Source organism: Osmerus mordax, chromosome 9, assembly GCF_038355195.1.
Source record: "Osmerus mordax isolate fOsmMor3 chromosome 9, fOsmMor3.pri, whole genome shotgun sequence".
Taxonomy (NCBI): domain Eukaryota; kingdom Metazoa; phylum Chordata; class Actinopteri; order Osmeriformes; family Osmeridae; genus Osmerus; species Osmerus mordax.
Window position 1 is genome coordinate 14,504,919 of NC_090058.1, and position 14,725 is coordinate 14,519,643.

A 14,725-nucleotide genomic window follows, 5' to 3' on the forward strand; every position below is an offset into this window, starting at 1 on the left:
CTGTTCCAGAACCAATTATTTTCACTGGTGATCCACTAAAGTTTGTCAACTGGAAGATGTCATTCACAGCCCTCATTGACCGCAAAGTAACTCTAGCAAATGAGAAGATGTTTTACTTGAAAAACTACCTGGCCGGAGAAGCTCTAAAGGCTGTTGAAGGATTCTTTTATAGAGACTCGGAAGATGCGTATCGAGGTGCCTGGCAGGTCCTTGAAGAAAGATATGGCAATTCTTTCATTGTTCAGAGAGCCTTTCGCGAAAAACTTATGAAGTGGCCAAAAATTGGAGCAAATGATCCTCTCTCCTTGCGAGAGTTTACAGACTTTCTACAAAGCTGTGTTGAAGCAATCCCGCACGTAAAGGGTTTGTCAATCCTGAATGACAGCGAGGAAAACTTCAAACTACTCAAGAAACTACCCGAGTGGATAATAAGGAAATGGAACAGACTTGTGGTTGAAGAGTTGGATGCGTCTGGTGACTATCCAAGCTTCAAAAGGTTTGCAGAGTTTCTGAAAAGGGAATCCAAGATAGCTTGTAACCCTGTAACCTCTTCACTTTTTATGAGCTGTAAGGTCTCAGAAGATAAATTCCCAAAAAGGGTCAAAGCGCTCAACACAACAGTTAAGGTTAAGGGTGCTGCAACAAAAACACAAGAGTTCAATCAAACGAAACCATGTTCTGTTTGTGAGAGTGAAACCCACTACATTGCCAAATGTCCGACCTTTGCAGCAAAGTCTACAGACGACAAAAGGTCTTTCATTCGTGAAAAACGACTTTGTTTCGGATGTCTCAGAACGGGACACATTACCAAGACCTGTAAGAAGAGACACACTTGTGGCATATGTGGACTGCGTCACCCTACTTGCTTGCACGAAGACAGAGTCAAGGGAGCAGTGAAAGCTTTAAGATCAGACGCAGAAGTAGAGACTAGTCAAGAAGTCCAAAATGTTATGTCTTATGCACTGACACAACGTGCTTCTGCTACGTCCAGTATTGTTCCTGTCCTCATCTCTACAGGGGAGGAGCCACAAAATGAAATACTCACTTATGCTCTACTTGACACCCAAAGTGACTCTACTTTCATCTTGAAAGACATTCTTGATGAACTGGAAGTTAACAGTCAACCAGTGAAGCTTAGGCTCAGTACCATGACAGCCAATGATACTGTCACCACTAGTTTTAAAGTCAGAGGTCTACGAGTTCGAGGACTCAGTGGTGGAAACCCCATTAAGGTGCAGCAAGCCTATTCATGTGACTTCATCCCTGTTGACAAGTCGTATATACCAACCAAAGAGACAGCTTTGCAATGGCCTCATCTTAAGCACATAACAAGTGAGCTGTCACCACTCCAGAGCTGCGATATAGGGTTGCTGATTGGATACGACTGTCCTTCAGCATTGGCTCCGTTAAAAGTAATTGTTGGCAGTGAAAATGAGCCTTTTGCACAGAAAACGGAGCTTGGATGGAGCATCATAGGCCTTTGCAACCCCCATCTGGACAGACAAGGAAGCCAAAGCTTCGTTCATCGAGTCTCAGTGAAAGAGATATCACTTCCATCGGCTAATGATGTTTTGAGGGTACTGGAGTCGGACTTCAATGAGAGGAGCTATGAGGACAAACATGTGTCCCAAGAGGACGTTCGTTTCATCAGTCTTCTTAGCGACAAAATCGAGCAGAAAGATGATGGACATTATCAACTACCTCTTCCCTTTAAGAGTAGCAGTCCTCCTTTACTACCTAACAACAAAAGGCTAGCTACTGCTCGACTGCATCACCTTAAGAAAAGGCTGAAGACCAACCAACAGTATTATGACAATTATAAGGTCTTTATGGAAGAGATGTTTAGCAGGGGAGATGCAGAGCCAACCCATCCACCATCTGAGAGAGAAATGGCATGGTATATACCACATCATGGTGTATACCACCCTCTAAAGCCAGACAAGTTGAGAGTGGTGTTCGACTGTTCTGCAAAATTCTGTGGTGTTTCTCTCAACGATACTCTGCTCACTGGCCCAGACTTGATCAACTCCTTGGTGGGAGTACTTTGCCGGTTTAGGAAGGAAGAGGTTGCTGTGACCTGTGACATCGAAAAGATGTTCCACCAGTTTCGTGTTCCTTCAAATGATAGGAATTACCTGAGGTTCTTGTGGTGGGAGAATGGAGACTTGGAGAAAGAACCTCAAGAGTACAGAATGGCTGTGCACCTTTTTGGTGCTGCCTCATCCCCTGGATGTGCCAACTTTGGCCTTAAGTACTTAGCAGAACAGTACAAGTCTGAGTACCCGTCAGCGTCGTCATTTGTGAAGACAAATTTTTATGTGGATGATGGCTTGATCTCCGTTCCTTCGATCCAGGAAGCTAAAGAGCTTGTCATTGAGTCTCAAGCACTGTGCAAGCGTGGAGGTCTACGACTTCATAAATTCAATTCGAATGAGAAAGAAGTTCTACGCTGTGTAGACTCTTCAGAATGGTCAACAACCACCACACCACTCAACCTTAACCCTGAAACTACAGGACACGTTCTTGGCATTCAGTGGTCCACAAAAGATGATACGTTGAGCTTTGATGTCAAACTGAAGGACCAGCCAGTAACACGTCGTGGGATACTGTCAATCACTGCTTCAGTGTATGACCCTCTTGGAACCATCGCTCCCTTCCTTCTTAAGGGAAAATGCATCTTGCAGGAGTTGTGCCGTAGGAATGTTGGATGGGATGACGCCATTCCTGAGGATGTGCTTCCACGGTGGGAGGAGTGGAAAAATAGCCTCCAGGGGCTGAAGGACTTCAGCATTCCAAGGTGTTACCACCCTCCGTCTTTCAGTGACATAGTCAGGACTGAGCTGCACCACTTCTCAGATGCAAGCAACATAGGATATGGTGCATGTTCTTACCTGAGGTTCAAAAATGACAAGAATGAAATACACTGCAGTCTTGTGATTGCCAAAGCCAGAGTGGCACCCACAAAGATCAAAAGTATTCCACGGTTGGAATTGACCGCAGCTGTTGTTGCCGCAAAGTTGAGTTCTATGTTAAAGGCTGAGCTGGAGATGAAGATTGATCAGGAGTTCTTCTGGACTGACTCACAGGTGGTGTTAGCATATATTAATAATGAAGCAAGGAGGTTTCATGTATTCGTGGCAAATCGGGTTCAGCTGATAAGAGAACTCACAGACACAAGCCAGTGGTTTTACGTAAATACATGTGAAAATCCTGCTGATCACGCCTCAAGAGGTCTTTATGCTTCAGACTTAACGACAACAACCTGGATATCAGGACCTAAGTTCCTGTGGGAAAGAGAGGTGTGTCCCACACTCAACTCTTCAAATAACTTACTCGTGGGTGACCCTGAAGTCAGATCAGCTCAAGCTCTTGTTACCAAAGGCAATGGCAAACCAGACTTCCTTAACCGTTTCAGACATGTATCCTCTTGGAGAACACTCCTTACAGTAGTTGCTAGAATAAAACGGCTGGCTTCAAAACAACAATGTCCCAATGCTATTATAACTGTGGAGGAGTGCAAAAGGGCTTCTGAGAGTGTGATAAAGCTTCTCCAAGAACATGTTTTCTCCCAAGAGATAAGGATGATCAAAAAGGGAAATGTTCTTCAGGACTCAAGTACACTCTTTCAACTTGACCCCATCTTGAAAGATGGTCTCCTTCATGTCGGAGGAAGGTTGAAGCTATCATCTCTTAGTGAAGAGTTAAAACACCCAGTCATTTTGCCTAAGGACAATCATATCACAGATCTTATTCTGACCCACTACCATACCAAAGCATGCCATCAAGGGCGGTATCAAACACTAATGGAGCTCAGATCCAATGGATTTTGGATTGTAGGTGGTAGTAAATCCGTTGCTAAATTGATACATAGATGTGTACGATGCAGAAAACTCAGACGGCCAACAGAGGAACAGCGTATGGCTGAGCTTCCTACAGAGCGTGTTGAGGCCTCGGATCCGTTTTCTTACTCCGGCATGGACTGCTTCGGTCCATTCCTTGTAAAGAAAGGTAGGAAGGAGTACAAGAGATACGGACTCATCTTCACGTGCCTCTCCTCTAGAGCTGTTCACATCGAAATGCTCGAAGATCTGACAACAGACATGTTTATCAACGCTTTAAGATGTTTTATTAGTCTTCGCGGAGCAATACGTCAACTCCACTGTGACTGTGGCACCAACTTTGTAGGAGCTAGAAATGAGCTCAAAGAAGCTCTCAAGGAATGTGATGTCAAGACTCTTGAAGTTTTCCTACTCGGAAGACAATGCGAGTTCATTTTTAACGCTCCTTCAGCAAGTCACACTGGTGGTGTCTGGGAACGCCAGATTAGGACTGTGCGCAGTGTGCTGAATGTTACGCTCTCTCTGTGTCCTGGCAGACTTGATGACTCCTCTCTTAGAACCTTGTTCTACGAAGCGATGGCTATCGTTAATAGTCGTCCATTGACAGTAGATGGTATTAATGACCCAAAGTCACTGGAACCGTTGACGCCCAACCATCTAATAATGATGAAGTCAAGGATTGCTCTTCCTCCGCCAGGCACATTTGTGAAGGAAGACCTCTATGCAAACAAAAGGTGGCGCAGAGTTCAGTACCTCATAGAACAGTTTTGGAGTCGGTGGAAAAGAGAATACCTAATGAACATATCTCTACGGCAAAAGTGGCATGTTCCCCGACGAAATGTTAAAGTTGATGACGTAGTCATTATCAAGGAAGACATGCTGCCAAGAAACCAATGGCAGTTAGGCCGAGTGGTTGAAGTCACTCATGGAAGTGATGGCCTAGTTAGAAAGGTGAAAGTTCAAACCAGTGAGCGATCAAAACCTAATCAGAAACACACTAAATCTACAATAATCGAAAGACCAGTTCAGAAATTAGTGGTCTTACTTGAGAGTAATACATGACATACTCATATCAGACGAATGGTTTCTAAATGTGATTTGTCAAATTGTCAATGCATTTACTTGTCTGAGTTTGTGTGGTCATCAAGGTTAATATCATGTATGATTTGTTTCATGTGTTTGTTTATCATAACATGATTGGTGGGAGTGTAATGACCGGCTTTTTGTTTTGATGTTTCTGGGCTGACTTACGTCATCACGTAAGGTGCGTGCAGCTGTGAAGCGCTAAATTACCTGAAAGAAGTTTAATGCAGACGTTGTTATAAGGAGCAGCATTTCGTTTATGGATGGTCGTGTGGTGAACATGAGTCTACATTTGTATGGTTTCCCTTTGGAAAGCGGAGCGAGGTAATTTGTATATGTGTCAAACTTGTCTTGTAATATTTTACCTCCGCACGTATAATTGAATGTAATTGTAGCACATGTTCGAGACATGATCACATGTTTGTAATAGTAGCACATGTTTCGAGACATGATTTCCTTTGTGCTATATGTGTATTTACATTGTTGTATTTGTGTATTCTTTGTGTAGTTTTACGGTGTCTAGAAGTCTTCGTGTACGATGTATGTTGATGCATAGTACTACAAAGAAATCAACGTCGAACGGCGATAGCTAATAAAGACATCAGTGAGAACCCTCTGCCTCCTCGTACTTCCGTCAAGGGGTTGCTAACACTACATTTTTATACAGTATAGGCGATGCAGAAAACATTGGCAAAGCCGCAGCATGCGTTGCTGTAAGAAAAGTGTACTTGGCGCTTAACCAGCTGATGAATCAATTCATCATATTCCCTGGCCATGTCCCAGTCAATGACATCAAAGAGGGATTTACACATATGCCTACATGCATATACAGTACATGATATAAGCGCAGTAGCCTACATATATCCTCATAATTGTCTATGAATTCGTATCAATTAGATACTCTTTCGCCTTGTTTTTATTTAGCCTACTTATTCTGAAAGAGTTGAGATCATTATTTTCGCCAGCAAGATCTCATTCGATTATTAATTTCCATTAAGCCTATACCAGCAGGCACAATTAAAGAAATGTGATCTGATTGATTGGGGTAATGAGGCACTTAAGATGAGCCTATACATTTCCCCAAACCTTTCGCATTTAGCTTATCGGCAATTGTTTCCCAAGCTGCTTGTTTTGCTCTGGCAGCGGTGGCGGTGTTTGACTTAACCATGATTATATGCTTATTGTCTAGAGACTCATTATAATAGTTTGCTCGGATGGCGAGAATAGCCGATCACCGCTCTCTCTTTCGTCTTTTCCGCCATCATACCGTTAGAAAATCACGGTTTTGGTGATCGACCTTTCCTGCCTTTTGAAGTAGGACGTGCACGTGCAATTTCCCTGATAAGTTTAGCCTGATTGAAATTAACCACATGATTTGGATGCGGATCAGCCGTTGACGAACCGATATTTGCTGTTCTCACTCATCTCGCTAATGTTAATGAACTAAAGGGACAATTGATTAACTTAGCTTCAACCCTTACGACGAACGGGGCCCAGGGTTGAAGACAACAGTAGAGAAACTAGCTACAGGTAAAGAAAGGATTTGACCCCAAACTAATTAGGAAACATACTACACTTTGGGTTATGTTAGGTTTCCTCCCTAAATTGATGTGTGTCTGTCTGTGGAGAACAACCAAGTCTTTATACAGGGGAATCAATCAGAAATTCCATCTCCAGCAAACCAGTTCACAGTTAAACAACAAGGCTAACCAATCAGTGGCTGGTGGATTGGATTTAGGTCAAAGCTGTTTTTTCTCGAGTGCTGAAGATGGTTCAAACAATCATCTTTCAGATAACAGATTGTAACAAAAGTGTTTATAGTAACCAACCTACTTCACATGTTGGACAGGGCCTTGTCATGTATAATGGGAGTCAGGTGGCTGAGCGGTGAGGGAATCGGGCTAGTAATCCGAAGGTTGCCAGTTCGATTCCCGGTCATGCAAACTGACGTTGTGTCCTTGGGCAAGGCACTTCACCCTGCTTGCCTCGGGGGAATGTCCCTGTATTCACTGTAAGTCGCTCTGGATAAGAGCGTCTGCTAAATGACTAAATGTAAAATGTATAAACTGAACACACCAGTCCACACCATACACTCTGATCACCATGAGAAGGTACTTTATTGCATACAATAAGGTTATACGTTAAAGATAAATAATCTTAAGAAAATAAATATTTGAAACTATAACACATTTTAGAAGCTTTGATACACGACTGTGTACAATACAAGAAAGGTCTTGCACAATATCTGATGACATCATAGTATTGTAGGTTAATGCTATGTATAGTTTAGAACAGGAAAGAAGGCAGTACAGGATATAAATACAATAAACTCGACATAAGTATATTTGGTCAGTAAATATCACTCTTCAAAACATCAAAACAACGCTTTAAATCCATCTCTTACTGCTACTAACCACTGAATTAGTGTCCAACATTACAGGTCTCTATATATACAACACACACACAACACACACTCAACACACACACACAACAAACATTCACAGCACACACAACACACACTCACAACACACACACTCAAAACAAACATTCACAGCACACATCAATGTCCTTATCTACAATACGATACAAACTGGAAAATCTTAACTCACTGTCAGACATTCATAGAATGTCCAGTGTCTCTCACACTGTATGACACAGTCTCAGTGAGCATGCTAGCTCAATGGAGATGTAGAGCTCACTGTGCCAGAGGTCTAGGTGCGGGGGCGTGCAGGTTCAGGTTCGGGGGGCCACAGTAGAGACCCTACTAACGTCAGGTGTTAGAGAAATTAAGGATACTGGTGTTCAGCATTCCTTGCGTGAACTCTCCAAATGAACTCTAGGAAAACTAGGCTTACGTAAACATACTGACCCTTATATTATTAAGGATGTCATAAACTCTGACCGTTATCTGTACTTAGTATGCCATCTGGTTAGCCTGGTAGGATCAGGTCAGGACTTCACCCTGGAAAGTTCCACTCCAAGACAGACACAACATACACACACACATACAACACACACACACACAAGACCTTTAGGATAAGAAGGAGTTCTTCAGACTCCAGACCTCAGACAACTTTGTACCGCGATCAAACTTGTCTTTGAACCCAACGACTCTGTGCCCTTCTTTTTTTAATTTACTTAACACAGGACACCAGGGATTACTCCATAGCTGAGGCAGGGCCTGGCTGGGGGTCTCAGCTGAGCCGGTGCCAGGCTAACACCATCTTCTCAGGGTGGCTCATGCTGTCCCTCCACTGCTCTGATGCTGCCTGGGTGGAGCTGTCATACCCCAGCTCAACCTGACCAGAGAGCAGGAGAGGAGAGGAGGGGAGGGGAGAGAGGAACGTTATTGCACTGATTCTTAACTGTTTTCAGTCAGGCCCCACTTTCAAATTGAAAAAAATAAAGAGAAGAAAGAGACAGTCAGTTCGAGGATGTGGCATTGTGTAACATATTACTGTATGTTACAATCAGAGTCCTGTTCCAGGTGGCACACACACACCTACAGTTAGGTGTAGCTCAGTGGAACATCATTTTACTACAAACATAGAGGTTGCTGGTTCAAATCTCCCCATGTACGTCACTTGGGATAAAAGCATCTACTGACTGAATACGTGAATGTTATTACAACCCCCCTCACCTGTCCAAGCAGGCGTTTCCTCCGCACGGAGCTACGGCTGCAGACCTTGATGCTGAGCAGGGAGCCCTGGTCCAGGACGGCCAGGGGGAAGTGGAATGCCTCCGCCCACTCACACTGCCCCCCTGTGGAGCGCAGCATCTGAGTCTTCTTCTTCATCAGAACCCTGCCCAGCTGCAGCAGCTCCACCTTCACAAAGAACCCTACAGCATACGGCACAAACACAAGAAAACTGGTGGTTACCAAATAAATAACTGTTGTTATGGATAAAAGAATCTGGCAAATTCATATATTATGTTATAGTTGTGATGGTGATGGTGGTTTACTTTAGTTGCCAGGGTCAACTAAAATTAGACCTGGGTTAACAGCGAATTAACCTCAAATATCTGGTAGCAACCCGTGCAATGAAACCATTGATATCAATCCCCTGAGTCGACTGTGAAGCGGTTCCTGTTCCACCTACCCTGGCTGAGGGGAGTCGAGGAGGCGGGCAGGTTCTGGGCGGACAGGATGTGGAGCTGCAGGCGTCCGCTGACGGGCTGGAAGCAGGTGGCCAGGTGGAGCTCGCAGTGACACACCTGGAGAGGTGGGGCAGAAACACAGCTGACAACAGCTACGGCTCGCCGCTGATAGATGCTGTTCCGGCACCAGCCCACTGGTGGCTTCTTATGTACTTAGAACCTCTGTTGACCTATTGCTTCAGCAAGCTCATCCCTGTGTACTTTACGTTTTTTCCGAGGCCTTAATGAGCCATCTGTTGGATGATAGGAATGCAGGAAAAGATTGTTTGGTGAGTGTGCTTACTGGAAGCTAGAACTTTCTGCAGCTCAACTCCTACACTGCCTCATTCTGTGGTTCAGTGTTCAAAGCTACTATCACCACTAAAACTATTCTCAGTGGAGTATCCTGAAGGTTTTCTTCTTGATACTTTTACTTTTTATCAGTTTATACTACAGAACCCAAAACTTCTATGGAGACTTAGTTTATGAGACCTCCATTGCATATTCAAATCGAACAATTACAGTTACGCTCAAGCCCATTATCAACAAAACCCCCTGTTTCCCGTTTGAGTCGTTTTGAGGTTTGACCTACTTTCCAGATGTAACATTTCCAGGATCCACAGCCTGAGATTCTGTTTCCTTCCAATAAACATTTCATCTCAAATGGATGGTAAATTGTAATTTTCTATTTTACTTCTTCCGCTTACGCAACAACAAAAAAGCTGGGGAAATTTCAATATTGACAGTGCGGTTGCCAGACAGAGGCCGTATATCAGAGGAGAAAGCACATTTTTACGAGGCGCACGCAGGCCTTTTCTGCTCTCACATTCAGCTCTGCAAGCAGAGAACTGATAAAGACTCATTATGAGAAGAACAACACATGGGTAGCGACACGTAAGGAGGGATAGCCAGGCTGGAATATCAGGCTGGGATTTTCCCACACTGACGGCATTTCCTTATGGTCGGACCTCGAGAGGAAGATAACTCGAGCCTAAAATGATCGTACTTTCACAAGGGCTTTGGTTTTCATTGGTGTTGTATGACTGGAACAATGGTCAAGGTGACTGAACGCTCCTCTCTTTTAAACAAATATGCAGGTCTTGAGCAGCTTGTTTGCACAAAGAAATGAGTAATCAAGAGCACGTCAAGGCATTTGCAGGTTTGTTTGGGCGGTGAGACGGAGAGAATGGCCAGAGGACAGAATGAGACTTTATATTGTTGACACTTCCCAAGTATGAGAGGGAGAGAAGAGAGAGAGAAAAGAGAGAGACAAAGAGAGTAGATAGAGAAACGGGAGAGAGTACTGGGACATCTACGGAGGTCTTTCAGGGGTTCTGAGGAGAGAGTAGAGGAGAGAGAGGAAAGGAGAGAGAGGGAGAGTATGACACCTACGGAGGTCTTGGAGGGGGGGCTGAGGTGCAGCCAGTGCTGGGTCTCCTTGGGGCCCAGCTGGCGGAGAGAGAGGACGCCCTCGGCCACGGTGCATCTCCTGGGCTGCTGCGTCTGCAGGCGCAGCACCAGAGCACTGCAGCGGAGAGGCTGCAGACGCACGGAGAACACAAAGGTCTCCATGAAGACTGGCTCCTGGGGGGGAAGAAGGGGGAGTGGGGGGGAGGGGGAGGGAAATTGATGTGGAAGATGACGTGTGATTTATTGTCAGAGTTGTTGTTTACATAGCAACTTAGGATCCTAACAGTTTCTGGAGTAAAATGAGTTAAAGATTTCTCATTCTACGGTACAGCTAAATCCATAGTCGCAATCAATGCCTTTTGTGACTCATCAATCTCATCTTAGAATCGTACATCTCAATTTAAAGTCTCTCAGACGCAGCAGGTCCATTACCATGCTAGTCAGACATGAGTGAGGACCACCGGACTACAAAACCCAGGGGGAGACGAGGCCAGCTGCAGCCCAGACAGAATCACCTCTTCCCGGGCTCATCTAGCCAACAGAGGGCCTCTCTCTGGGTGAATACAACAGTACCCCTGGTGAGGCCTCGTGTTACCTGGGAGACCTCCTTCACGGAGCTCTTAAACTGGATAGGCTTGGCCATGGTGATGATGCCCTTGACTCCGACCCTCTGCTGCTCACTGCTGTCCAGAGGAATGCTCAGGTCTGAACACTGGGAACACAGGAGAACACCTGCTCAGGTCTGAACACTGGGAACACAGGAGAACACCTGCTCAGGTCTGAACATTGGGAACACAGGAGAACACCTGCTCAGGTCTGAACACTGGGAACACAGGAGAACACCTGCTCAGGTCTGAACACTGGGAACACAGGAGAACACCTGCTCAGGTCTGAACACTGGGAAAACAGTAGAACATCTGCTCAGGTCTGAACACTGGGAACACAGGAGAACACCTGCTCAGGTCTGAACACTGGGAACACAGGAGAACACCTGCTCAGGTCTGAACACTGGGAACACAGGAGAACACATGCTGCAGGGTCCACCAGTCTGAGAGTCAAAGGCCCAAATCCCCATCTGTATGTTGCTTTTGATGAAAGTGTGCGCTAGACGAATCCCTTTTTACATTACATTACTTTATTTATCATGACATATAATCACAGGATGTTGTCGGTAATAGTTTAACCACTGAGGAAGATCTCTCTTCTGAGGATGGTTCTGAGACTTCCTGACAGGAAAACGTTCTCATTCCTCGTGGGTCAGTGTGCAAAACTCAACAGAGCAAGAGTAGCTGGGTTCTGGAAGCACAGAAGGCCCATTCAGGAGGAGGACCAGAGAACACAATGGCGGGGTTTGTCTCAGTACAAGCTTCCCTCCGCAGAACTTGTAACCGTACCTGCACTAGGGTGATCCACACCTGCTCCAAGGCTTCCTGGTAACTCACACGGACGCACACCTTCCCCAGCTCTCTCTCCTCCCCAGATAGGCTCACAGACTCTGGGGAAAAAAGGTTTCTATTAGGTTTTCTAAACATGCCTTTTCAACATTATTTCTAGACAGATTATTTGTTGGAATGCAGGATGGATACAGACCAATCCATCATGGAACGGTGTTCAAAGTTTTTTTTTATCGTGAAAAACAAGTTAATGGTTCTTTGTCTGGAGTGTTATCTACATTTAAATGCTGGACTGCATTTAAATGTAGATAACAATAATTACTTCCAAACATTTGGAAGTAATTACTCCCGGGGCCCTTTCACTGTTGCACAATGCAGAACTGTCCCAATCTGGCTCTGTGGACCAGACCAGGGAGGTCTGGGGGGGACAGGAGGGGGGGGGGGGGGGGGGGGGGGGGGGGACAGGAGGGGGGGGGGGGGGGGTAGGTCTAAGGGAGGAGGATTGGAAGGGGGCGGGCGGTCTGGGGGAGGAGGTGAAGGGGACTGGGGGAATGAAGAGGAAAGGGACTGGGAGAGATTTGAAAGTTTGTTTTTTAAGTTTTATTAATAAAAAATACTGTAGAAAGTGGAATTTTTGATTATGTGAGGGACATGTTTTTATGGCTAGTTACCAAGGCTACGGCTGCTCTCAGTGGAATCCTTCATGGACGACGTACTGCTCTGGACACTGGACACTGAGTCCCCACGCTGTAGACACACACACACACACAAAAGGTAATACACACACAGAAAGACAGACACGCAGAGAGAAACACACACACACCCTGTGAGACATCCGAAAGAGCTGTACTCATTCTTCATGTGAGAGAGAGGTGAAGCTCTCTTCTTTTCAATGCAATCTCTATGTACAGCTGCATTTGACTGCTTGACAGTTTTCAAAATGGCCACAGGGTGGATTTGACTGCGAATATGGACGTTTTTATCTACTTTGGAGTTAGTACCAATGCGTTTGACCAGAACACACGTTTCACAACTCCTTCACAGTAGCCTTTATGTACGTGGCACAACAATTTGGAGCACGCCCACCCTGTCCAGACAGATCCCTAAGACGACACAACAGTGTAAACCATGCGTCAGACCGCTATTGGACAGAACACAAGACCGTCCCAGAGGTCAGAGGTCCAGTGAGAATACCTATCGAACAGTCACGTTAATTTATCAAGTGTTGATAACAATAAGGATTCGATATCATGTAACAAAACCCGCTAAGAATACCCCGCCCAGCTCAGCCCAAACACAGGCCATTGTCAAATCTTCAACATTAAACTGATTGATGACCACTTGATTTAACACAACCAACAAAAGGTTTGTCCACTCCTTCACACACCTCAGAGGGTGGTGGAAATAGCAACGAGTGACGCACAGCGACTGAGGCGGCACCTCGACAACCAGGTGTTTGAGCGAGAGGGCAGGTTTCTGCTTCATCGAGGTTGGGCAGCAGAGGGGATCTAGGACGAGACGGCTAACGTTCTCACCTGCATCTGACCAGGAGAGTTGGTCAGGTCAAACATGGAGCTGCTGAGTCTCTGTCGACCATTTTTCAGATCCCAGCCTGTGTGGGAAAACATACGTTTTCAGCTATCACAGTTAAAACACAGCTAGTCATAATATGGCTATTACACAGATCTTATGTCTGAGGATAGCTTATTGAAGAACTTTTTGGAGGATATGGGGGTGATAATAGTGACCCATTGTTGTAAAAATACTTTTTTTTTTATTGTAAAAAAAATACAAATTTCTCCATCAACAACCAGTATGCTTTACCACATACCTGAAGCATGGGGGTTTGAGGTCCGGTCTCTAGCGGTCCCTCGGCGGCCGGCCCCAGGGAAGTCAGGGTTGTAGACGATGTGACTGGAGGCCGACAGCTCGGCCTTCCTCTCCGCATACGTGGTCCTGGCTGTACCTGCACAGCAATCACATCAGCACACGTTAAACTAACGAGGGCTCTTCTCTTTGCAGGTGTAACATTTCTTTTGGCAATTTTGGGGTGTTACATAACATAGCCTTAAAAGCATACAAGGCTACGTCAAGATAAAAATAAATAAAGTGCGTCCTCCCAAAACTTCCAGAATATAAGAATTAAACATGACCTTAAAATGTGAAAGAGTTGATTGATGGAAACATTTAGATGTATTTACCCTCTAGCCCCTCGTTGGGGTAGCGTGAGCCCCGAGGTTGGACGTAGGAAGGCTTGAAGGTGGGGAGCACGAAAGGAACGTCTTTACCATCAGGAGGTAGTTTGGACAGGAGGTAGTCCTCGGAGACCCCGACTCCTGTCCGTGGACCATAGGGTCCCCCCGCCGCCGAAGCCCGGGCTGGCGGCATCCTCACTGTGATCTCTTCAAAGGGGGGGGAATCCACGCCACAGCATAAATAAACTCAGTCGCAAATGTGTCGTTTCTCTGGTAATCCTTTGAGAATGGAATTTAATAATTCACCTTGGGTCTCTTTCTCCTTGCCTAAAAAGCTCTTGCAGCAGTTTTTGATGCATTCCAGCGCCATGCTGAGGAATATCGAGACGAGGGTTGGAAGATAAAATAGATTCTCAACAGTCAACTGTTGAATTTAAGGAAAACATGACAACATTGTAATAATAATAACAATATCTGGCTATGGTCCTTCAGATGAAAATGTTATTCTTAGAAAACGACAAAATCATATGACCAAGTGACTCGGCAACTTGAGTGTTCAAGTGCATGTTGATAAGAATAGGCTACACTATAGACTTTAAGTTATCTTACAAACTCTAATTTAGACGTTACATGGCCCATCAACTAATTCAACTCTTACATACCTGCG

At 45.1% G+C, this 14,725-nt stretch overlaps 1 protein-coding gene and 1 long non-coding RNA gene across 2 annotated transcripts; one reads left to right on the forward strand and one right to left on the reverse strand.

The window, feature by feature from the left end:
* Positions 1-4,674: 4,674 nt before the first annotated feature.
* LOC136949373 (uncharacterized) lies at positions 4,675-5,533 on the forward strand. The gene is made up of 2 exons (XR_010877420.1): positions 4,675-5,246; positions 5,431-5,533. It is a non-coding gene; the product is annotated as an uncharacterized lncRNA (long non-coding RNA).
* Positions 5,534-7,049: 1,516 nt separating this feature from the next.
* Positions 7,050-14,428, reverse strand: LOC136949343 (tandem C2 domains nuclear protein). Its single transcript, XM_067243606.1, has 11 exons — positions 14,365-14,428; positions 14,065-14,265; positions 13,695-13,829; positions 13,399-13,475; positions 12,535-12,610; positions 11,864-11,964; positions 11,065-11,181; positions 10,452-10,643; positions 9,023-9,137; positions 8,563-8,762; positions 7,050-8,221 (listed from the first exon to the last, which is right to left on the reverse strand). Exons 1-11 carry the CDS (start codon positions 14,426-14,428, stop codon positions 8,117-8,119), a joined length of 1,383 nt encoding a protein of 460 aa, XP_067099707.1. The 3' UTR covers positions 7,050-8,116.
* Between the last annotated feature and the right edge of the window lie 297 nt (positions 14,429-14,725).

Coding starts and splice junctions, on each gene's coding strand:
- LOC136949343 (XM_067243606.1), bottom strand. CDS start 14,428: ATGGCGCTGGAATGCATCAAAAACTGCTGCAAGAGCTTTTTAGGCAAG. Junction 14,266..14,364: donor CAAGGAGAAAGAGACCCAAG/GTGAATTATTAA, acceptor CCCCCTTTGAAG/AGATCACAGTGAGGATGCCG. Junction 11,182..11,863: donor TGTGGATCACCCTAGTGCAG/GTACGGTTACAA, acceptor CTGTGTTCCCAG/TGTTCAGACCTGAGCATTCC.